General features: G+C 42.1%; 1 protein-coding gene and 1 pseudogene across 1 annotated transcript; one reads left to right on the forward strand and one right to left on the reverse strand.

Moving 5' to 3' along the window:
• On the reverse strand, positions 1–23,587 carry LOC148677528 (organic cation/carnitine transporter 2-like). Its single transcript, XM_088639857.1, has 10 exons — positions 22,234–23,587; positions 18,082–18,185; positions 17,452–17,606; positions 16,605–16,776; positions 15,704–15,845; positions 12,628–12,728; positions 10,681–10,895; positions 9,666–9,848; positions 6,999–7,134; positions 1–2,123 (listed from the first exon to the last, which is right to left on the reverse strand). Exons 1-10 carry the CDS (start codon positions 22,591–22,593, stop codon positions 2,012–2,014), a joined length of 1,680 nt encoding a protein of 559 aa, XP_088495983.1. The 5' UTR covers positions 22,594–23,587; the 3' UTR covers positions 1–2,011.
• LOC148677529 (U4 spliceosomal RNA) lies at positions 11,482–11,614 on the forward strand (annotated as a pseudogene).
• Positions 23,588–24,032: the final 445 nt, after the last annotated feature.

Below are 24,032 nucleotides of genomic sequence, written 5' to 3' on the forward strand. Positions count from 1 at the left end.
TTACCGAAACATTTTTTTATTTTGAAAATAAAAATGTTAAAAGGACGCAAGATACGCGGCACTCCAAAAGTTGACTGTTGCGCATATTTTAAAAACCAGTGGACATTCTTGTCTTGCAAACTTAACTGCACCTTCAGATAGAATCAATTATACAGAACTGTAGAAATTACAGATGCAGTGAAATATATTTTGTAAAAAAAGTACATTTGGTACTTAGTAGTTAATGGATCCAAGCATCTCATTCAGTGATTTAAAAAAAGAGCCAATGATCAGTTTTGATACCATAGGTAGTTTGATCCTGTCTTCCACAGCCCATGGGGTAAGGAATGTCCTTCTGTTCTTGGTTATATAGAAATGTACTTCCACATCTTCTCTGGACTGAATCGACAGCATCCGTATCTTTTGTAAAGTATAAAGTTCCAACATTTACTTACAAGAATCTATAAAGGGGAGTGGTGGCTCTGTGGCTAAGGATCCCGTGGCCGGCAGAGGAATCCTACTCCGTTGGGCCCCTGAGCAAGGCTCTTAACCCTAACTGCTCCAGGGGTGCTGTACACTGCTGTGCTCTGACCCCAAGCTTCTCTTCCTGTCTGTGTCTCCATGGAGAAAAGCTGGGGTATGCGAAAAGATGAATTCCTACTGCAAGAAATTGTAGAGGGCTAATAAAGAAACATTATTATTATTAAAATATTTAGAGATAATTGTCACTTCAAAGAGTTAAATTTGTGGTGAAATACAACTCTGAAGTAAACTTTATTCAAGATAAGTCCTAAGAAATCATCTAAAAGTGCATTACAATATGTAAAAAGCCCACAAAGTAAAGTTAAAAAGTAAAAACCGTAAAGTACAAAGTAAAAAACAAAGTAAGGAAGAAATGATAAATCAGGAACAGATGCGGAGGTTTTGTGAAGGGGAAAGTGTGATGGCACACTAGCCACAACGCTAAGGAGCTCTGAACACATGCAGGTTACAACAGTGGTTTTACTGTACAGTATACAGTATATATGTTGGCAGGAACCCATTAAACAGACATCAGGCTATCACAAATGAGACAGGAAAAGGCTTGTGTCAACCAAACATTTATAGCTGAAATACTGTACATTCAATAAAAATAGATTCTCATCCTCCTGCTCTCCAGTTCTTTAATATTGTATACTTTCTCACTGTGATCTGGTCCTCATTCGAGAAATGTTATTTTTTCCCAAATTCTTACACTGAAACATTTTGAAATTTTGACAGAGCCTGAGTAAGAGATCTATATTTATAATGCAACACGGTTCAGCTATTAGTCACACGTTTTTTGAAAGCACAAACTATAAAATGCCAGTTTAAATGCAAAAAAGTCAAGTCGCATATGACTTATTGTACAGATGCTGTTGATGTAATGAAATAAGTTATCAGCATTATTCACTCACTTTTTGACTGATGTGAATATTGACAGCCTTCACAAAAAATCATGCCAACACTGAACATGTGGGAACCAGGGAACATGTGTGTCTAAGCTCCACAGGAAAATCAGATGGCATTTACACAATACACACCAAAACACTCCTTAGTTTTTCATGTTAAAATCCAGAAATATACGCAGAGGGACTTTTTATATCTGGAGAACGTAGGCCTCACTTGACTTCAACATTAACCTAGAAGCACGCAGCCTGTGCTGGGGTTTTAAATGTAGTGATGGGGACAAATTCCCCTGTTCAGCCAGCTTGTGTGCTGCCTCCTGGGAACCTCAGATCACAATCTGCTAGTGTTGTGGCCTGAATTCTTACTGCCTGCCTTCAGGCTAAAAGATGCATCCTTTGCTCCAGACCGTTAGAAACCCCATACCAAGAATTTACCATCATGTAATGAATTAAAACACAAATGTGTCCATCACCGATCTTCAGCTATAGTAGATCAGGCTAATTGCAAGAAGAAAAGAATATCAATGGATTTCAAGTGAATGGAGTTATTCAGGTAAGAAAGGATGTGATTCTTTGACAACTAGTATTTGAATGGTTTAAATAGTTTAACAGCTAGTTGACTGTAAAGAATTAATCTGAGCTGAAGCTCTTTTGTGGTTTATCTTATATGAATCTTTTAAAACGAGGCCAGAAGTTGGGTCTCTTCTGCTGCAGCAGCTGTAAAACAAACAGATTAATCAATGAATAAATTAAATATTAGGGTTCACACATGCAAATTATAATATACTCAATGATTGATTGGCAAACAAAAAGTTATCAGATCTTCGTAACACTCCTAACAGCATGAACAAGGTTTTAACACATATCATATCCTATTACTGATCAATGTAGCACAAACTGAATTTCTGCACAATGTTAATAAGGCATCTAAAGATACATATTAGTGTTCATACTAACCCTATTGAATATCCAAGGATGTTTTTTTTAATATGCTTTAGAATTGAGAATTTATAGTACATTGATGATTAATAGAACATCTACAGTATGAAACCTATACAGCAATAGCTAAAGCAGATCCCCTAGTTTTATTCTGTGGTGTTGGTGTTCCTTGGTTATACAAGATAGAGTGAAAAACAATTTCTCTGTGATGTATGTACCCTGAAGAAGATAATAAAATATGCTGTAATATAGAACAACAAGGACTACGAGTTCCAATCTATGATTTGCCCTGTGTTAGATTATAATGGAAATCAATATTTCAATATTGGTCTTTTTCAGTATTTTCCGTGCTTCACAATATCTCATGATTAAGTTAAATGCACAGTAAATACACACGGAGAAAAGACATAACTACTGTAATAGCCTGCAGACAGCAACAGCAAGGATTACAGCCATTCGTTCATGTCGGGTTCAATACAGGCTGATTTTTGCCTAGTTCACCAATCCATTTACTATTACTAATTGAGGATAGTTCTCTTTTTACACACATCGCAATAGACAGGAAATTTCTAAACATTAATGCACAGATACAACAAATAGATGTTTTGTAAATACTGGATATTTGATATACATTTATTTGATGAATGCCCATTAAACCCATAAAAGTGAAAGTCTTTCTCATTTTGACTATTCTATCTTTAATATTGCATTGGAATAGTAAATATCACTAATGCAAAAAATAACGAGGCTTTTATCTCCGATTGATCCGAAAGGACAATCATTCTTTATGCTTTCACCGTGATGGGGTTCAGTCACTGAGCATAATGTCCCAGGTGAGAATCTGTCCCAAACTTTTCTTTGGATCTACTTCAACCCAGACATGTTTAGTGGATGCTCATGATCCACTTAACGGAGTAAAAGAGCCTCGTGAAAACATAGGGTTATTTCAGATATCCATTGTCTGGGCCTTGTTTGCAAATTGGTTGCTTGAATGAATACATTTAAGAAATCAATCTTGTGTCCGACTGTTCTTCCTCACCATCACCTGTATGCAGCTCATTCTTCTACAAAGAGATGGTTGTTCCTGTATGTGAAGCGAGGCTGAGACTGCAGATGATTTACTTTTTCTTCGATTCCCTACTACGGGGTGTTTCTGTTCTGAATGAATCGCTCTCCCGCTGCCCCTAGCATGAGCTGTTGGGCTTCTCCACACTGCTATGAACGTTGCCATCCAACAGGCCAGTGAAGTGCTGTCTTTCCCCTTTTGGGGTCTTTATTAGCTGGGACTTGTGCCTGAAGACAGATTTGTCAGCCAGTATTAATATTTCTCTTAACCACCAGCTACAATCCGAGCTTTGGTCTTAGATGCATGTAAGGTGATCCTGTCAGAGTTACAATAGTAAAATGCTAGAGATCATAAGAAAGCAATAACACATTGAGTCTTCAGAGTTTGTAAGGACTAGAAGTTTTCTTCACTGGCAGGCACATCTTTGAAGTGAAACGGAATAAACAGTTCTTTATGTTAACGGTACACAGTACAACACAGAAAAGCTCCCATGATTTTAAATTGAGAGCTATGAATAGACTCTTCTCACAATGGGGCTATGTGAAATTGAAAACTGAGAGTGTGGCTAGGCAGGCAGGAGCACTTTGGTGTAAACTCTTACATATATGACTAGTCCTGGAAGACAGGTTTTTAGAAATGTTGTGGAGAGCTGATAAAAGAAATATGCCAGGTATATTTTTAAGTGAAAGGCAAGCAGATGTTAAGTTGTGAAAAACAGTGATGCCATTTGGGTTAAACAGTAGCATTTTGCCAGATAAAAGGTTTTCATTGCGTAAAAAGCAGGGCCTCAATGACCTATTCAGCCATTTCCAAGACTGCTTAGTCCCACACAGAGTAGGAGTGAGCTGGAGCCCAAATCATTAGATAGAGGGTCCAAGATGAGACAGCACTGGACAGGACACCAGTCCATCACAGGACACAAGACAGGACCACACCCTGGACAGGACACCAGTCCATCACAGGACACAAGACAGGACCACACCCTGGACAGGACACAGGACACAGGTCAGGACACACCCCGGACAGGACACCAGTCCATCACAGGACACAAGACAGGACACACCCCGGACAGGACACCAATCCATCACAGGGCACAAGACAGGACCACACTGCGGACAGGACACCAGTCCATCACAGGACACAAGACAGGACCACACCCTGGGCAGGACACCAATCCATCACAGGACACAGGTCAGGACACACCCCGGACAGGACACCAGTCCATCACATGACACAAGACAGGACACACCCCGGACAGGACACAAGACAGAACCACACTGCGGACAGGACACCGGTCCATCACAGGACACAAGACAGAGCCACAAACTAGACGAGACTCCCGTCTTGACTGAAGGCAAGCTAACTTGCAAGCAAACATCTTAACTGGCTCAGTGAACTCAGAACCATGCTGAGTGTAACCTTGTAATCTCCACTGTAACCTTGTGCTTATCACAATGGAAATTTCCAGAAAACTATGTGTGTTGGCTGGCATAGTTGGTTTGAATCAGGGTGATTATAAAGCAGGTAAGATTTCACTTCCTAAAACAAATTACAAACTGGCTGTAATACATGTGATGCAGGTTACAAATGGGAGGAGCCAATCTGCCATGTCTCTAAGCCGGTTGCCAATAAGCCACTGATAGAAGTGCCAACTCAACCTGTCTTTTCAGAACTACCTCAGTGAATGGGCTCCTGCAATGCCACACTGGTCACTGGTTGCACGCGCGTTTCATTTTACATTGAAGATGTTCCTGTTCTCCACTTCTCCACGTCTACTACACATGTACTCGATCTCTTCCTTCCTCGCTCACGCCAGCTCGAAACACGAGGTCCAGTTCAGTGTTCACTAGGATCTCGGAGTGGCAGGTGAGGGAAGATAACCAGCGGCATCCAGGCGAGTGCTGGCGACGGTGTGTAATACTGGACTGGCATATAAACGGTCTGCCGGCGTCCGCTGCACTCCATGAAGGGCTGCTTGTGCTGGACGGCATATGGTGTCACAAGCAAAGCAGCTGGTACAATGTCAGGAAGATGCTGCAGGAAAGCTGCTCGGCCAAATCCTTCACCACAGATTCAGAAAGATCCCAGAAGTTCTGAAAGTGTAAGATTGTAAGGCTTTGCAAAAGCTCTTATTTAATTTGCCCCGTAAGCAACATTAATGAGGGCAGGCAACAAAGCACTCCTTGCACTGAATTACCTTCCTACGTATTTTCTCTATTCTGGTGGTGGAGCCCTTGTGGTACGCAATTACAGGGCCAAGAAGGGACTCCCAGACAGCTTGAACGAAGAGCCACTGCGCCGTTTGTGGAATTATCATTTCAATCTTGAACAGATGTCAAGTATTAAAAATGTTTCAGACCTTCTGGAAAACAGCTTCTTTGGAATAAATTATGGCAAAATAGGAGTGGCTTTGCAGGTTTTTTTCTTAACGTCTAAGTTCCCTTATCTAATAAAACACTTATCCAGAATAAATCACTCAAAGCAAAGATTATGCTGGCGGTATTCTCACGCGTCAGGCAGGGCAGGTATCTGCCTGCTCCGAGGTGGAGACAGTGATATTGAGGACAAAAGGAATTAAAGTACAGAACAGCGACTGGAGAAGGACAGGGACAGGATATATGATGCCTTCCAGGTACTAACACACCCAGCTCTTAGCTTGCTAGATCTATTGTCTCACATGTTTGACGAATGCAACTTTAGGGAACCCAGGATGAAAGTGATGAACACCAATCTGACACATGGCTAATGAGACACTTTGACCTGGTGACTTTTTAGCCTCCTGTCCTGCTTTCCTGCATCATTCAAAAGCCAAAACAAGGCAAGGGAGACCATGCAGAACAACCCAAGGAAGGCAGGCTTTTAAGTGAACAGGACAGGATGCATGATGATGGAATTGTGTGAAAGACAGATGTCAAACAAACACTTTGCTATCAGTGGAGATGGTAACCCATGTGTGAGTATCCCTTCTAGCAAAGTCTGAAGACAACATGTTGCCACAGGTCTTTAAGAAAACAGTGCTGGTACAAAATCAATATTAAGATTTCAGGATAATGTCAAATGACATTGACATGTTTCCAAGAAACTGCAAAGTGTTGCAAATTGTAACATAGAAATCAATTGTCATGATACAGTAGGTGTTAATTTACAGTACCAGTAATCTGGAAAGCACAAGGGTTAGGGTTAGGTTCAGAGGTAGCTGATAAAAACCTGGTGAACTACATAATGCAGAAGGCAATCAAATTTAACTGAAATAGCTTAATAATCTTTTAAACATTTTCCTTTTTCAGACCTTTGTCCAAGCTTCACTAAGACATCAGAACACAATGAATTTCTACAGCCACCAATGAAACACAAGAGGCAGCCTTAAGTCATCTGAGGGGGAATTGTCGGGTTGGAAAATCTTTTTTTTTCTGAAGGCAATCCTAAAAGTTTCAATATGTGAGATTATTAAGGAAGAATGCTCATATGAAATAACTGCTCAAAGGTACATTTCGGAAATGTAGCTTCGGACTATTTGAAGGAATAGTTAACTTTAAACTTTTAGAAAATCTTTGTAAAGGGTTCTGGGAGAGTATCATGAAACAGACCAGACAATCTTCTGCACTTGAGTGAGGTCCTCTGGAAGATTGGTGCCTCTTGTTTCGGGCAGCAGAAGACTCAGAAGGCCCGCGGAGACTGTAAGGATTCCCATCAATATATATGGCAAGACTTGGTTATATGCTCCTAAAAAACACAAACAGTAAAGAATCATTTAAATGCATACATAATGCAGTTCTTCAAAATGCATACAATTTATTGAAACACTGTTTTTGTCTATATTTTCTAAACAAGACATTAATTTAGTCTCAGACTAAAAGAATAAAGAGTCTCAACCACCTTTGCTCTGATACTTCAGAAAATCAGCTGTGTCTTTGCATAGTGTCTCTTCAATGATATTTATGTTTTTTTTTATTGCAAAGAAAGGGCCAATAACACAGAAACACTGAACACTGAAATGAGAATAAACAGCAAGATTTGCAGACAAAAAAAGTAAATTTTAGGCCGGTGCAGTTTTTAAAATATAACATCTCAAGTACACTCAGTTTGAATGTTTAAAAATGAATCAGTCATCCAGCCTCTTACTGTGAAATGAAACAGATAAATTACCTTTGAAAGAAACACATGATTATCTACTAACATCTTATCTTCTTTCCTTGACACTGTTTGAACTATGTCATTCTTTGCCACAAACCACTGGGGTAAAACCAAGGAAAAATAGTAAGCACTCTTTTATGGTGGTTAAAAAGGTCTCGTGTTACAGACCAGCTAAGTTAGGAACTTTGATGTGAAAAGACAAAGCCGACATGTTGTAACTCACATGTCCTGCATGTCTTATCTAAAAAATAACGGATATTTAATACCTTGAAGGTGAACTCATCTGAATGCCAAGTACCCTGTTACATTTTATCCTTTTTTTTCCGCTGAGTACACCACTGTCACGCTCCAAATAATTTATTTTGGAAACAATAAAGGTAAATACTGGCTTTAGAAGGAACTTTACACAAGACTTTGAGAAAACAAAATTTTAATATACAGTATAAACACATACCACATTGTCATATTCAAGGAAGGAGTATATTGTACTTATTTAAGGTATTTACTGTACCTTGAACTGAAGTTCTTGTTTGTATTGCCAGCATTTATGCGTTTCATTATTGTATCACAGTTTTGTCATGAAAAAGATAGATTATATATGCCAGAAAATTGAGTGAGAAGGCTTGTCACCGCTCCCTGATCTGAGTCACATATAAAAAGAAAAACAAGTCCCTGATGTATGTCTAGCCGAAGGTGTGAACACGAATGGTTGATTAATAAAAAAAAATATTTGACTTTTTCTTACTCATAAGGTAACAACAGTGACAATTCAGTTTAACAGTCAAATCATTACAATTCCTGATATGAAATGGCAGGTATCAATTCCAGCACAAACACTTGAATGCACCTGTGAATTATTTTGTTGCAGTAAGCCAAGCTGAAACCATGCACACAAGCCTTCACTGCACACCGGTCAGGAAAACCCTGCGGAGCTACAGTACTAGTTCAGACAGAAGTGCACACACTGTATTAGGCAGGAGTGTGGGATCTGGGCCTGATGATTGTACCGAGAGTCGAACATTGCAGATGTCACCTAAGGCTCTTCACTCCTGTTCTTCTAGTATATACCTGGCCCTCTATACCTGGTCTCTAGGTTGTCATTGTAAAAGAGAACTTGTTCTCAAATGCTCTATCTCGTAAAATTAAGGGATAGACTTTTATTGCACTCCCTTGAAACTGAGTAACTGTAGCCCTACCTGAGCACCTAAACAATTTCAAAAGGTTTGAATCGGAATCAGACATGTTTCAGTCACAAAGTATAAATACATTTATATCCGTGCTCCTCCACCCAGGCATAAATCTCGTGTGTCAAGGGAGGTTTAAATATTTCGTAATAGCTGCTTCCATTTTAATTATACCGTATACAGGAAAATGTCTTCGACTGGCCAAGTACTTACAAGTTGTTGCCTATAGCTCTGTCAATAGTCAATTTCACCCAAATATTTCCGGTCATCTGTTACTTGTGTATCCTGTTTGATGCATGCTTATCGTCAGGTACTATCCATTACAAATCTGGCAAGCACCACAAATCTCAGCAGATAGCACCACAAGTCTGGAATTGCACCCAGAGCCCCAGCACTGTGAGACAGCAATGCTAAACACTGAGCCACTGTGCCGCTCCCATCCAATATACAGTATACCATATGAGTGGTATATACTGTATATCATTATATTTACTATATATACAGATCACTACATAGTTGGAGTAGAATACCTCCCACTGACTGGGCCAAATCACTCTCATAATTTATGGTTCTGATTTGTACTCAGTGTTGATTTGATGCATCAGCTTAGCCCCCCCTTGGCGACTGAAATGGACCAGGAATCTTCCTCCGATTTCGCAGACGTACACGAAAAAGAGAACCACACACTGACGCTTTTGACTTTGCCACAACAGCCGGCTGAGAGATGCAGAAGTTAGTCTTCGCTGTCAGGAGGAGTGAGGAATTCGTCTCTAAGGGCTCTACACTCCTCCGCCGGCCGAGGAATTAAAACAATTCAAGACCTCCTACTCCCCTCACACAGTGTCGTTTGCCGGACTGGACTGAAATACTCGGAATTCCTTGGCGGCGGAGCTCCCAGTTTAATGCTCCCCAGGTGAGCAGGGAGCTGGCACTTACCCATGTAGGCGAAAAAGGGAGAGATCATGCTGCCGATCTTGGATGCCATGGAACAGATTCCCACTCCCATGCTCCGCACTACCGTGGGAAAGAGCTCCACCGCGGACACATAGATCACCGAAAACGCCGCCGTGATCCCAAATTTCCCAACCATTGCCAGGACACTGGCGAGAATGCCGAGATCTGGGGAAAAACACATCCACGGACTGCTTACATCGCACGTCCTGAAGTGAGCGAGCACTCCATCACGCTGAAAATCATTGCATTGTCAAGAGAGAATGATTGTACTGCCTAACACTTCTGACTTAAAGATCTTAAAAGAATCTTGACACAGAAGAAGAACACTGAAATTTCGGTGTGATATTTCGCTTGTCGAGTTGTAAACTGAGACAACTTTAGACGTGTGTGTTTAAACACAGTCTGGGCAGCGCTATTTTCCAGTACTTCCCCAAAAAATTTGTATCAGAAATGAATATGGAATAAAGTACTGAATGAACGGCTAAGAAACACCCCTTTCTTCATAACTCCTTTTCTGTTTTTTTAAAAGGAGGATTTTTCCCTCAGAATTAGAAAAATACGGACCTTTGTAATAATTATTTTATCGCTGTTACCTTTTTTTAATAGACATATAATCTCATACTGCATAGTTATTGCTAAACATTTTAACCCACTGTTAGCTGCCCTGACAGAAACCCCCAGCTGGAGCGCGAGATTAGACATGACTATCCACCATTTCCGGCCCTGTAATTCAACACACACCACGCACATGCGATTGTCAAGACCCACATCAGATCTTAGCTGAGGGAGGTCGGAGAGAAGAAACAAATGTCACATCCCCATAGGCTAAGCCACCACTTGAAGCCTCCAGCGCAAATCCAGATCAAGCCCCGAGCGAGCAGGGGCTGTTAACGTTCCTGTGCAGGCCACACCCATACGCTCGACAGCTGCATTTCGTTTGTAGGATCTGTGGGGCTGGAGAGGTTCAGTGACACACGGAGACCAAGTAAAACCTTACTGGAGGGAACCAGCTGGATGAGCAGGAGTAAGGTGCCACCGGACAGAAGAGTACTTGAAATGATCGTGCGTCGTGGGGCGACCCTTAGCAACAGCCAGGCTGCGACGTAGGCCACAATCTCCATGGCCGCGGAGGCAAAGCAGTTGATGTAGGGATCCCCATTCATATTGGGGTTGTTCAACGACAGCCCAAAGTAGCTGATTGTTATGACAAACCTGAAAATGGACAAAAACAGGATTCTTTCAAAAGATCCTGTATTTTCTTTAACAATATCAAAATTGCATCTTCAATAAAACCGATAAGGATTCAAAACAGGCATTCAAACTTAATATACAGTTACTGCAAGGAACCTTTTTTTAAACGTATGAGATTCTTTGACTGAAATACCAAAGATAATTGGGAAACATGCTGCTTGAAAGAGACTAAAACTCATCGTCATAACTCCTTCATAAACCCCCTACACACTACGATAAAACAACAGGCACAAAAACCAAATAGAAAAGAATATTTCACATGAATACACTAGGACTACCATTACTGAGCTGCACCTACACTGACAGGATATTCGTTTCTCAGCTTAAGCTCCAGAGGGGCTGCTGGGAACAGACTAATTGCTGCATGCATGCATGATGTCTTTCTGCGGTTGTTCCCTCCTGTAGTTGACCTCTCCGTTTAGATTTCTCTCTGGGTCAGTATTTGTAATTCTGTCAGCACCAGAACCACCAGTCACTCCAAACACTGCACTGGACTGGAGGTGAGCGCCCGTGTGGGAGAGAGTTGGGGGTGGGGCTACTGATACTCTGCTCTGTACAGTGGCAGTATCGTAGCCTGTGAGGTTTGGCCGAGGCACGATTATTGCTAGCTGAAAACTTTCTCTTCATATCCTCTTGTATCGTTTCGTTACACTGTGCTGTGTTGACTGTGCTAAGCTGCTGTTGCACCTCACGGGATCAAGAAAGTATCTATCTCCAGTCTAAGTCTTTTGCCTTTTACCAGTAAAGCAGAGGAAAGTGCTCCACCTTGTGGTCATCCAAGGCAGTGTCTTTTCCTACTCGGCAAAAATTCCGTAACAGATAAATAACCCCACGGCACTTTTAAGTGCTATTATAGAAACATCTTCGTTGTGTCATCCTTCATTCTCATCTACCTTCATGAATATTCGTGTGCCATGTCATTTGCACAAGTGTTTCTAAATGTTGTTGTAATGTCGTGTTGTGTTTATGTAAGAGTTATGATAGGGTTTCTCAGTCTCATTCAAGTAAAGTGTTACTATTAATTGTTTCATAGTCACACGGCCATCAGAGAAGAGCCTTCCCTCAACTGTGAGATGTGCTACAATGACACTGCAGATTCTTGAATGTTTCTTTTTACTACTTTCTTGATAACAGCTGTTATAGTAATGATTCATTTAGATGTTGGTTCAGGATGAGTTTAAAAACTCTCTAGCAGCATTTCTTTGGGGAAAAACAAAACCGTTAAATACAAAAATCACACAGAACCGACATGCTAACAATAATGTATATGCCTGCTGTTCAAGAAAAATACACAGTTAAACATCGGTGGCTTTATAAAAAACATGGAAAATTAGAAACATTTCCCCCTAAAAATGATAGCACATAAAGTGCATTTTTAAAAATCTTATGATCATGTTTTATTTGATCCAAAAATGATGTATATTGTAACGCTTACGGCCGACAAGCAGTGTGTAAGAGCCGGCGTACCAGAGCGGGTGACGTCACCGCCCTTCCCTGTGATAGCAGGACCACAGCTACTGGGCTGTGGAGAGATCTCTCTTTGGCTCACGGGGCTGGGTCGCTGCAGAGAGACGCGGAAGTCCCGGGTTCGAGTCTCCAGTCGGGATGGGGCCGACCAGATGCGGCAAGGGCGCCCGCCTGAGCCCCCGTTGCGTTACAATATATTAAGCCATCTGAAACAGACTTGACTTACCAGATCAGGATATTGAGAATGGTTATATTCCTCATGTCAGTTGTTTTAACGAGATCAAAGTACGTATATGAGTGCTGGTTCACCTCTGTGTCATTCTGTCGCTAGAAATTAAGATTTTAAGAAATGTGTATTACAATTACTACATTATTCAAAACCCATAATATAAATGAAATGACATTTGGCCGACATGTGACAATACTCTTTGGGATCTGCCTGCCGTGATTCCCATACAAAAACATGACTCCAACAGGATTTGAAGAAGGTTGTGGTTTTAGTTCTTCTGCATGATGATGAGTGTTTAGAGCTACCAGTGAGGCCGTGTGCTCTTACACACCCCTTTCTTTCCACCCCTGCAGAAAAGATTTCCTCCTAATTGCAAGTTTTCTTCTACCCCGAAACAAGGACTTAATGAAAGAGGTCTTCTAACTTCTACTCAAGGATACCCAAATCCAGGAAAGGTCACACTGTATGGAGCTTCAGCTCTGAGGAAAGAGTGCCCTCTGCTGAAACTGTACCCCTACAACACATGACATAGCTCAATCCACTCTTGCCTAAATGAGACTGTTTTCTCTTGCTGTGGCAGTACAGTACGCTGTCGCACAATTCACCAAAACCTATGATCGTGATAATAACAATAAGAACAACAACAACAACAACAAGAATAATTAAAAATGATGATAATAATAATAATTGTTGCCAGGTTAGCCTAAACCATGTCCCAACTATGCCCTGTGCTCAGCAGTTATTTAAAAAAATAACTAATGCAGGGTTTTAATATAATTTATATTTAGTTTAAACAGTTACCAATATACAACACATAATCATGCCAGTTTTAGACAGATGACCAGAGTCTGTAACTGTTTTGGATGCAACAGCCCAATTAGTTACTCTTTACTATCCAAAGAGGGGGTAATCAGAGAAATAATCAGGTAACTAGCTATTTAAAAGAGGACACAAACATCTGTGTGATGTGGAGCAGCAGTTTGCTCACAGTCCCCTTCACTTCTTGCAGTTCCCTTACTTCAAAATCATGGCTACATTTTCACTTTTTCCCATGCAAGTACCGAGTGTCAAAATACATTTTCACTATGCATTCATCTTTGAAGACAAAGGATAACAAATGTGCACATTGATTAATTGTCTTTGGTGTCATTTCGATGAACTGGTCATGCGCGACTGACCACGATAGCTTTGACTTTGGGTAGCACGAGCAGTCAATCGCCGCGTCAGACCTGGTGACGGCCGCGGGCGAAAAACACAGAAAGGGACGAGGGTGCCTCGCTGATCAAGTCATCGATGCCTTCGCGCCTTCGGCATGCCGGAGGCTGGACTAAATCGCCTCGGGTGCAGTCGCCCACAGAGGAGCTGCGTCCTCCTCAGCGGAGACCCCTCTGATGGGCGAAGGGTCCCTAGATGAGAGGGTCCCAGTGTGCTGGTCTGGGCAGGGGTGTCTAATCCATACAGAGCTCCGCTTGTAGCCATTGGTGGCGATCAGCCTAGAAGTGTCACGCCCTCTGCAGCCAGAGGGCGCTCCTTCTCTGTTCTGTCCCTAGTTTCCGGTCTGCTGTCCTTCCTGTCCCTCTCTTTCCCTTGGGCTATATATTTCCGGGTCTTGCACTCTGTCCTGGGCAGCATTGACGTTCGGATGTCCTGAGACCCGCCTAGCACCAGGGCGCCCCACGTCCGCTCCCTGAGGGCATAGGTTTCTATACGGCATTCCTGAACTCTTTGCACTAATGAGCCCGGGCCTTTTTCCCGTCTCGCCGCTACGCATATGGGTCTTTTTCCGCTCTCCTACTCTCCACGGTTAGTCCCTTTGGACGTCCGTGACAAGAAGGTGCTACCCTGATCCCGGTCAGCCCCGAGACCTCACGTCCTGTACAGCCTGGCGCTGCTCATGTAACATGTACTGTATGGCGGGTGTGGACAGGGTCTCTGTGAGCTTTGCACACACTTTCCCTCCTGACGCTGCAGTGTTTTATTAGGTGGCATACAGAGCTGCTCTGAACTGGAACGGGAGAACGCTGGACACAAGGGCCACTATGTAATTCTACACTGGGTTATGTATGAAACTAAGTAACCAATTGTGGTAAAAAGACGTTATGGTTGGCAAAGAGGGAAGAGGAAGATGAACGTGATCCCGGAATGCTGCCAATCTGATCAGCACAGGAAAGCGGGAGAGATAACAGAACAATATTTAAGGACTGTTCTAGTTAAATCGCTTGGAGGAAAATGCACCGAGCATGTCTGTGTGTTTTGCTCCCATGTGCATGACATAATAACTTCTTTTAACTTCTGAGACGGACTCCTCACTGTCTTTTACAGGGAAGCAGGAAAATTTCTCCAACAAGGGTATGCCACAGACGCTGCCCTGCTCTCTGGGCTTGAACCCCATTGAACAGCTGTGGAGGAGCTGGGAGGACAAGTGGCATCGAAGGCTCTCTGAGCAGAACGGGACACAATCTGCAACCTTTTACTTCCAGTGGTGGTGAACTCCCTGTCGATCAGTCCTGTCGATAATGTTAACTGGCACAACGAATAGACCTGTATCACGACATAGTCATTTTCACAGTAATGACATTGTGACTTTGCTACAGTTCATTACCAGGTTTCTTTTGATGCTCAGTCTATGTAGAGTTAAAGATCATTTTTACATGAGTACCTTTTCATCTTTTGATTTCGTTTAAAAAAAATTCAATTAAACTTTCACTTGTAAGATGTTGGATGCCAAATTTTAATCCTACTGAGTGCGCGTTAAAGCACGGCCTCTCGCAATCTGTGCCCTGCATTTTTCATCCGAGCTCAACTGGCTTCAGCAAACTGGGTAACATGTCTGGGAACATTTTTGTGTCATGGAAGCTGGTTTCACAGTCTGTGGGTAACAAGGATAAGTGTAATTGTACACCACATTCCTCTGTGTGGTGTAACACAATTAAACAGCAAAAAGAAATAACGCACTTAAGACAGATCTGCAGCACTACATACCCAAAGTCCACTATAAAGAACGTTGGACATTTACAGTCCCTCACATGTCCCCCTAGTGACCACGCTTCTGAATGCAACAGGCATTAATTACCATGAGTCTGATGGAGTCCTCCGCCTTAAATATAACCTCCGGAGGCGTGACGCTGTTTTTCTTGGCAGCGGATCGGATGATGGCTTCTGCTTCCTTAATCCGGCCCTGAGCCAGCAGCCATCTTGGAGATTCCGGAATGAGCCTGTGGGCCAAACAGCCAAACGGGACATAAATGGGAAACGGTTCACCACTTGGTTTAATTTTTAACGAAAACTTTTTTTTTTTAAATGTAGCAAGATTAGTACAGGTCCGACTGAGAGAATAATGCTGAGACACATAAAAAACGGACACAAAACATACAGTATGTATGCAGCTGAACTAAAAAAAAAAATCATTCAAAATAATGCATGACTATCTGAAATGCATTACAAATACTGATTCTGAAAGCAGTCGTTCACTAAATCTGCTCTGGCTTGCTGATGCATAAACCTTTCAAAAGCCTGCCCCGACGCCTGTACCCACAAAAAAATAAGTCATCATAAAAGACACTGCTGTTGGTTGCTGTTGATATTGTTTGGAAATACACATTTTTGGTAGCCCTTTCAATGCCTCGATTCAATACCGAGGATGGCGAAACCGTGAGTCTCGTAGCTCAGCCTCAGCAACTGCTGAAGACTCTTTTTGTATTTGTTTGATCATTGGTATAAGGCGCTTAGGAGGTGGATACTATCCAATACCTGATAACACAAGAGATACAGAAAAAGCCCAACAAGTTTTGCATCTGCATTACATGAGTAAAGATTTGGTATTTTTTTGGCTTACAACCCGATTCGGCGGAGGCTTAGGAAACGCAGGAAAGGGCTGCCTGAGCAAAGCATGCTGGGAAGGAATCCCGTCATTGGCGAGAGCTGGGGTGCGCTGCAGACACCGCTCAGGGAGAGGGAGGGCCTGCTGCACTCACCACCAGAGCGGTATGTAGAGAAATCCAGGCAGGGCGAGGGCGAAGAGGAGGGCCTTCCAGCTCCTGATGAAGTACGCACACAGGGGCAGAATGGCGTACCCCAGCCCATAGAACACACACACCCCGACAGTGGAGAAGGCGATGCGTGCCGACTTGCCCAGGAGCTCCGTACCTGAGGCAGAAAACGAACACAACCGTTGCCCAACACCCTGTGATATCACCTTCCACCTATTGTCATGGCCCATATATTCAGTCCAGTACTGGCCGCGCTGAGCCACAGACAGCGGGCGCAGGGCCGGACAGAGTTCGTGCTCGACAGACTCGTCTGGCTGACTGTAGCTACATGTGAAGAGGCTGTGCACTGTCCCCTGGAATGCTGCAGCGGAAATGTTTGCTCAGACGGGAGTGTCCCTAAGTATTGCACTGGTGAGTCAATATTTGCACTGAGAACCTGGTCAGTTTTCTCATATTTTTTTCCCATTGTTGCCCGAAAAACATTCGGAGCTTTAACAGCAACAGAAAATCAATTATTTGTAGAGTTAATACTAATTCAGCAACATTTTGTCTCTTGGTTTTCACAAGTCCATTTTCCTTGGAAGAGCTACACACTCCTACTTCAGCATTATTCTGGATATCAGCAGAAGAGGATCTTTAAGGCATCCCACCAAAACCAAGGACATCTGTGTCTACTCATCTGTTGCAGGTTGCAGGATTATGTATCACATGCAAGATTTTGCTGTTATTTTTAATGAAATGCAGAACCACAATCAAGAGGGAGTTTATTATGAACTCAAACTGCAGAAAAAACAACCTCGTAGCCGAAGCCCCCTCCCAGAGCCCAATATACCTAAGACAAAAGCCGCAACGTAATTAGAAATCTGTCCGATTCCAACAATGAAGAAGAGAATGCAGAACATCTCCCAGCTGGTGGAGGCGATTTGTATCAGACTGAACACAGTCTGCAACGCCATGGTGATGAAGAGAATGAGTTTCCTGCCATACCTGAAAAAGAAGATACACAGAAACATTTACAGAAGCATGCAGCTGTGAGGGCTTGGACTAGGAATGTAACTCAAAGGAAAACTCCACAGTCCGTCTACAACATATGCAACTGAAGCCTATTTTTTAAACAGTCAAATCAAAGTTTCTGCAGTTGTCTTCAACAGAAAAGGTAAAGACTCATAAAACAGACTTTTTTTTCAACCAATAAAAATACAGATAATTTGTTTTGTTTTTCTCTCTTTGTCAGAGCAAAGGTGTTTGGTTGGATTGGTTGTGGATATACATTTTATGTTCTTTGCACTTCTGAAAAGAAGATGTACGGATGGGCGGATGTCTGATGTTGCCTAACTGTGTTTACAGACAATCAATCAATCAGTCAAGCAGAATAATGCAGATTCTGCACGTGTGATCACTTAAACCATATTAGCCTTCACCAGGGAAGAGTATCACCTCCAGTGATTTGCTGCAGACGCACCTGTCTGAGATTTGGCCGGACATGAAGGAGCCCATCAGCACCCCCATGAAGAAGACGGAGAGACTGAATGGCACCTTCCAGCCCTCTTCACACACTAGATTCCACTGGCGGGAGCAAAAACCCAGAACACACAAAACTCAAAACACACGGAACCAATTACACCTCCCTCTGAGGAGCTATTTCACCCATTTCTAAACAGACCGGGTTCACGCTTGACGTCACGTTTCATGTAACTAAAGCAGAAACGCGTCCTGATACATTGTAAGGAAAACAGCCAGCGTATTGTAACTGAGGGAATCATGAGAAATGTATTATTGAGACAGGTGTATAATGAAAGGGTAAATTTACTCATTGACAACTGTATATTTAAAATTCCCTTTCACAACTGCATGGGATACAGAATTACAATAAATCATTCACGAGTTACAACCGTGCTCATTTTCATTTTTTTGAAACACTCAAGATTTCTTTACCACAGCCTATTTTTGTAAAACAAAAATGTTCTGGAACACCTTTCTCCTGCTTACATAAAACATGGCTCAACTAAGTTTCTCCAGACATGGATACCCGAACACTAAATGCCATCCTGATGAAGGATAAAAAGATGCAAATAATCTGAATTTTTTTAATGTTCCGCAATTGTAAGAGCTGGGAAGGCAAGAACAAAAGACAGGATGTTTTCCACCGCTCCCTTACTTGACCCATGTTGTGAAGAGGCTAGATTAAGGAGAATATCTCAGTAATTTTAAAAATATAAAAAAGATACCAGCAGTAACCACTGTCAAGCCTCAAGGGGCTGAGTTCCTGAGGGACATGGACACCGACTTTTTTCTGAAGCTTTTCCCCCCTGCCCAAGATGGCGGCACACAGATCACAGTCATTTTGACAGGGCAGCAGCAATCACTGCTGCAGGCATCGGCTATGCATCCTTCTCCAGACAGGATAAATGGAGGGCCAAGCAGGGAACGAATTAGTGATGACCAGCATGAAGGAAACTAAATTCAAAAGAAATTCCCACCTTTGTGGCCTTCTGACTGCCCAGTGATGACTCTGAAGTCACTGCCCAACCTACCACTTTATCCTGTGATCTGAAGAGCTCTCTTGAGAAAATGGATCAGACAAGGGTGCATCTGGGACCTGGGAAAAAACTGTCTCATTTGATTTAATTAGTCCTCACTAATAATATTTATCACTCAGCTGTTTTTCCGTCTCATGCTACACCCAGTGAGTGTCATGACACAACACAAAATGTTAGCAATTATGCAAAATAATTAGCTATGGCAGAGACTACAGCAAATGTTACTAATATGGTACAATTAAAGCACAAGGCACCAACTTCCCATCAGCTGCCAGATTACTGAACTCCACCCCTACCCCTGGCTCACACTGATGTGTTTTTTTCTCACACTGCTTGTCTGGCTTTTGTTGTATGTTATTTAACTTGTTGTTGCTGCTGCTGCTGCTCTGTGTTTATTTTTTTGGTGATTCCTTTAATATATTTGTTTTGGAGCAAACATGCAAATAAGCACTTCATTGCCCTTGTGCATATGACAAATAAAATGAACTGAACTATTACGATTTCTAAGACAGAACCTTTCTCTTTTCCCAACCTATATTTAATGACACAAATTATCTGCAATACTATCAGGATGAACGTCATCAGATTTCTCCACCTCTTAATTCACATACCGCCACACTCCGACTTAGTATCTCAGAATTGCGACTTAGTAAGTCAGAATTCCGACTTAGTATCTCAGAATTGCGACTTAGCAACTCAGAATTCCGACTTAGTAAGTCAGAATTCCGACTTAGTATCTCAGAATTGCGACTTAGTAACTCAGAATTCCGACTTAGTAAGTCAGAATTCCGACTTAGTATCTCAGAATTGCGACTTAGCAACTGAGAATTCCGACTTAGTATCTCAGAATTGCGACTTAGCAACTCAGAATTCCGACTTAGTATCTCAGAATTGCGTCTTAGCAACTCAGAAATCCGACTTAGTAACTCAGAATTCCGACTTTATATCTCACATTTGTGACTTCGAAATAGCCATATTTCATTGTCTGTCCTTTTGTTATTGTAACGGATTCGGGTTCTAGGGCTTGTGCCCTCGCCGCTCCCACCCTAGTTCGTGCCTCGCTGCACTGGCTCACTTTCTTTAAGAACACTTTCTTTAGCCCCGGCGGCCAGCATCCCTGTTATGTGCAGGGGAGGGTGGTGTACTGCAACCAGATCATACAACCTGTTCGTTACACTATTTTCATGAATCGTACAGGATCATAGGATCTATAAGCCTGAAGACTTGTCCTGTACAGTGCTCTGATAAAAATCAAATTAATTACACTAATTTTTATAGAATCCCATTTCCGCCAGTGAGGCTTCCATAGTACCCGGATGGAATAGTGCACGGTGGGCTTTTTAAAAATAGTTTTTATTTACGTAGACAGAATATGAAATAAGATACAGAAATAGGCACTTATCATCCAGAAGAATTCACAATTATAAAAGCTGAAACATACTTTTTACGTATTTCCATTGTATGTCCTTTTTTACTTAAAAAAGAAGGTCTTCTTTAGCTCAGCTGGCAAGACTCAGGTTCGAGCCAGTGCAGCGAGGCACGAACTAGGGTGGGAGCGGCGAGGGCACAAGCCCTAGAACTCGAATCCGTTACAATAACAAAAGGAAATACAATGAAATATGGCTATTTCGAAGTCACAAATGTGAGATATAAAGTCGGAATTCTGAGTTACTAAGACGGAATTCTGAGTTGCTAAATCGCAATTCTGAGATACTAAGTCGGAATTCTGAGTTGCTAAGTCGCAATTCTGAGATACTAAGTCGGAATTCTGAGTTGCTAAGTCGCAATTCTGAGTTGCTAAGTCGCAATTCTGAGATACTAAGTCGGAATTCTGAGTTGCTAAGTCGCAATTCTGAGATACTAAGTCGGAATTCTGAGTTGCTAAGTCGCAATTCTGAGATACTAAGTCGGAATTCTGACTTACTAAGTCGCAATTCTGAGATACTAAGTCGGAATTCTGACTTGCTAAGTCGCAATTCTGAGATACTAAGTCGCAATTCTGAGATACTAAGTCGGAATTCTGACTTACTAAGTCGGAATTCTGAGATACCATAGCGCGTTTTTTTTTTTACTCCCTGGCGGAAACGGGCTTCCATAGTATAAGGCCTGAAGGAGGAAGTGGGGGAAAATTCTGTTGCCCAGAAAGTGAAAAGGCCATTACCCCATACCATGAAGACAGATGAGGTATAAAAATAAAACTTACTCACAGAATGACAGGGGGTCATCTACGCAATTCCAGGAAGGCAACATGAACACCTCTTGTAATTACGCGCTGTAATTCCACACAAACCCCTCTGTCAAACTGCTTCTAGAGCGTATATATTAAAAAACCTCACAGCTAAGGCAGGGATAGAAAATATTTTCATTCGATTATTAAAATCTGTGCCCTAGTGAATTGCCAATTACGGACAATTCAAATATCAAAAGAAAAATGCGCTCATGCTTCAACCTACAGTAGGTGACAACCTAACACATTTGTCTAGCCTATAAACACGTTCTTCCTGATGAGTCGTGTATAATTTATTTGAAACTTGGCAAGTATAACCCGTAATTAGACCTATTTTGCCACACAGCATTACCTCCTGTGATGTAATGACAGATATTTTTTCAGATTTGACATCTATTCAATACAATTTCACTGCGGGAAAAAAAAGAAAACTTTCTGCTCGTGAATGTGTGATAACATAACATGTATGACATTCAAATTAATTTAACACAACCTTTCCTTTATGTTTGAAACGTGCGCGATAAATCCGAAATACTGGCAATCAAAAAACGCGTCTGCGTCAACATCCGTGGTTGTGCGTGTGTGTGTGTGTGTGTGTTTTTTTAGCAGCCCCAATGGGCTTCATACAAAAAAGACATAACAACGTCAACACACACAAAAAAAATAAAAAATAAACATAACGGAATTATAACACTGACCAGGAGAAAACGAACAACAGATCAACGAGAAGGAAACAAAAGAGTACCCATGGTTTAGCCGAAATCTCTTGACCTCTAACCAAGCAGGGCAGCGGTAAATCCCGCAAGCGATCCAGAAGGCGCAGTAAAAAATAAATCGCCAGTCTCACCTCTGTCACTATAGTGGAGGTGTATCTTTCTGTGCTGAACTCCCAGCCGTCAATGCAGCCTTCCGTGTTGTTTCCTATACCCGCTCCGGGGCCGCCGGGCACTTTGTAGCGAGAGCACTTGCTGTAGCGCAGCTCTCCGTTCACCGATTCCACCGGCAGGGACCGGTTCAGGTCCACGACCACGGGGGTGCCGTTGCTGGGGGCCACCGTGCAGTGGTGCGGCGGGGTGTCCGAGATGAACACCATGGCCAGCCCGGCGTAACCGTTTGGGACCGTGCTGAGGCTGAGCAGGATGAACACGCTCTTCTGGAAGGGACCCCATTCCCCCAGGAAAGAAGTGATTTCGTCATAGTCTCTCATGGCCGTTGAAATAATAATAATAATAAAAAAAAAACAACCAACTAAACTAAACAAACGGAAAACTCCAAAAGGAAAACGATGCTGTATCTTCTTCTTCAAGCGATGCAAGGCTTGAAATAAAATATCAAGTACCTTACCCAAGGCGCAAAGCACACCTAATTATCCTGTTTTACGACAAAAGCCGAAGTACATTTATTGGCTAAACATTTTTTTTTTCCCCCGTTACTTTCTTCCTCTCCGATCTTTACAACATTTGCAATTAAACAAGTGTGAAGTATTGGGGTCGGGGAATGCTGAAGAAATTCCTCCTTTTCTATCAATGCCCGAACACTCTCAGCTGAGCTGGCTGCCCTGTAGTCCAGACTCACTCAGCTCCAAGGAAATTCGGCGCATAATTTTATTGAACACGCCTCTGCATTAGTCACCAGAGAAGAAACTTATGAAACAGATCTGAAAACTAAACATGGCGCCACACACGATTGCTAAACAAGGTACTGTCCTGTATGTGCACTATATCATCATCACCATCATCATCATCATCATCATCATCATGTTGATATACCGTGTAGGGGTGTTTTTTAAACGTTTTATTTGTAAGTCTGCGCACGTTTTTGAGAGATGCAGAGGGGGTGCAGAGACATTGCTTCACTCCTGACACTGGGATGATGAGAACTAAAAATGAATTCGATCTTTAGGAAGAGAGTCGGTGATTTTACTTACGCATTCCAGTCTGACTTATTACCAGTACCATAGATTTCAACCATCATACATATATTTACTCCAAGCTGACTTTTTTTTAACCTTTACAGCTTCCTGTTGTTGAACGTTGTTTCATTATTCTCCTTTGTAGAAACATGCTTTAAAATTAAAAATAAAATCCCTGAAGCACAAAAAAAGGGAGCAGTGTAGTAGCGCTTTATCTTTCAGTAATGAACTTCATGGTATCAAGACGTTCCCGTCTGGTTTCCAAATTCTGTATCAGGAGCGCCTCCCCTCAGCCTGTCTGTTCTGCTTGCAAAGACTCGTTCAGGGCAGCTCTGGAGGTGGCACCAGTCATGGCCTGCCAACACGGGCATTAGCAATGGTGCCACTGGTTAATTAAAACAATACTAGTATTTGAAAAGACTCTTCTTCCCCCCGGAAAACATTAATTTCTTCCGTTTCTCTGATTTTTTTTAACAAAAGCAGGCTGTATAGGGAATATAACTGTTAGAAAATCAACAGAAAATCATACTATTCATTTTTGCATAATTAACACCCATAAAAAGGGAACCGTTTTAAATGAGGTGTCAATCAATCAATCGAGGTTTATTTATCAATGCAGGAACAGGACAGCATACAGCGGGGTTGTCGGCATTGTCCGTGAGCTCGTTAAAACGGACAGAAGAGCAGAAGGACAGGAATTTATAGGGATTAGATTAACGAAAAAAAATTAGGAT

The sequence above is a fragment of the Lepisosteus platostomus genome, chromosome 1 (assembly GCF_059453375.1).
Source record: "Lepisosteus platostomus isolate fLepPlt1 chromosome 1, fLepPlt1.hap1, whole genome shotgun sequence".
In the NCBI taxonomy this organism is placed as follows: domain Eukaryota; kingdom Metazoa; phylum Chordata; class Actinopteri; order Semionotiformes; family Lepisosteidae; genus Lepisosteus; species Lepisosteus platostomus.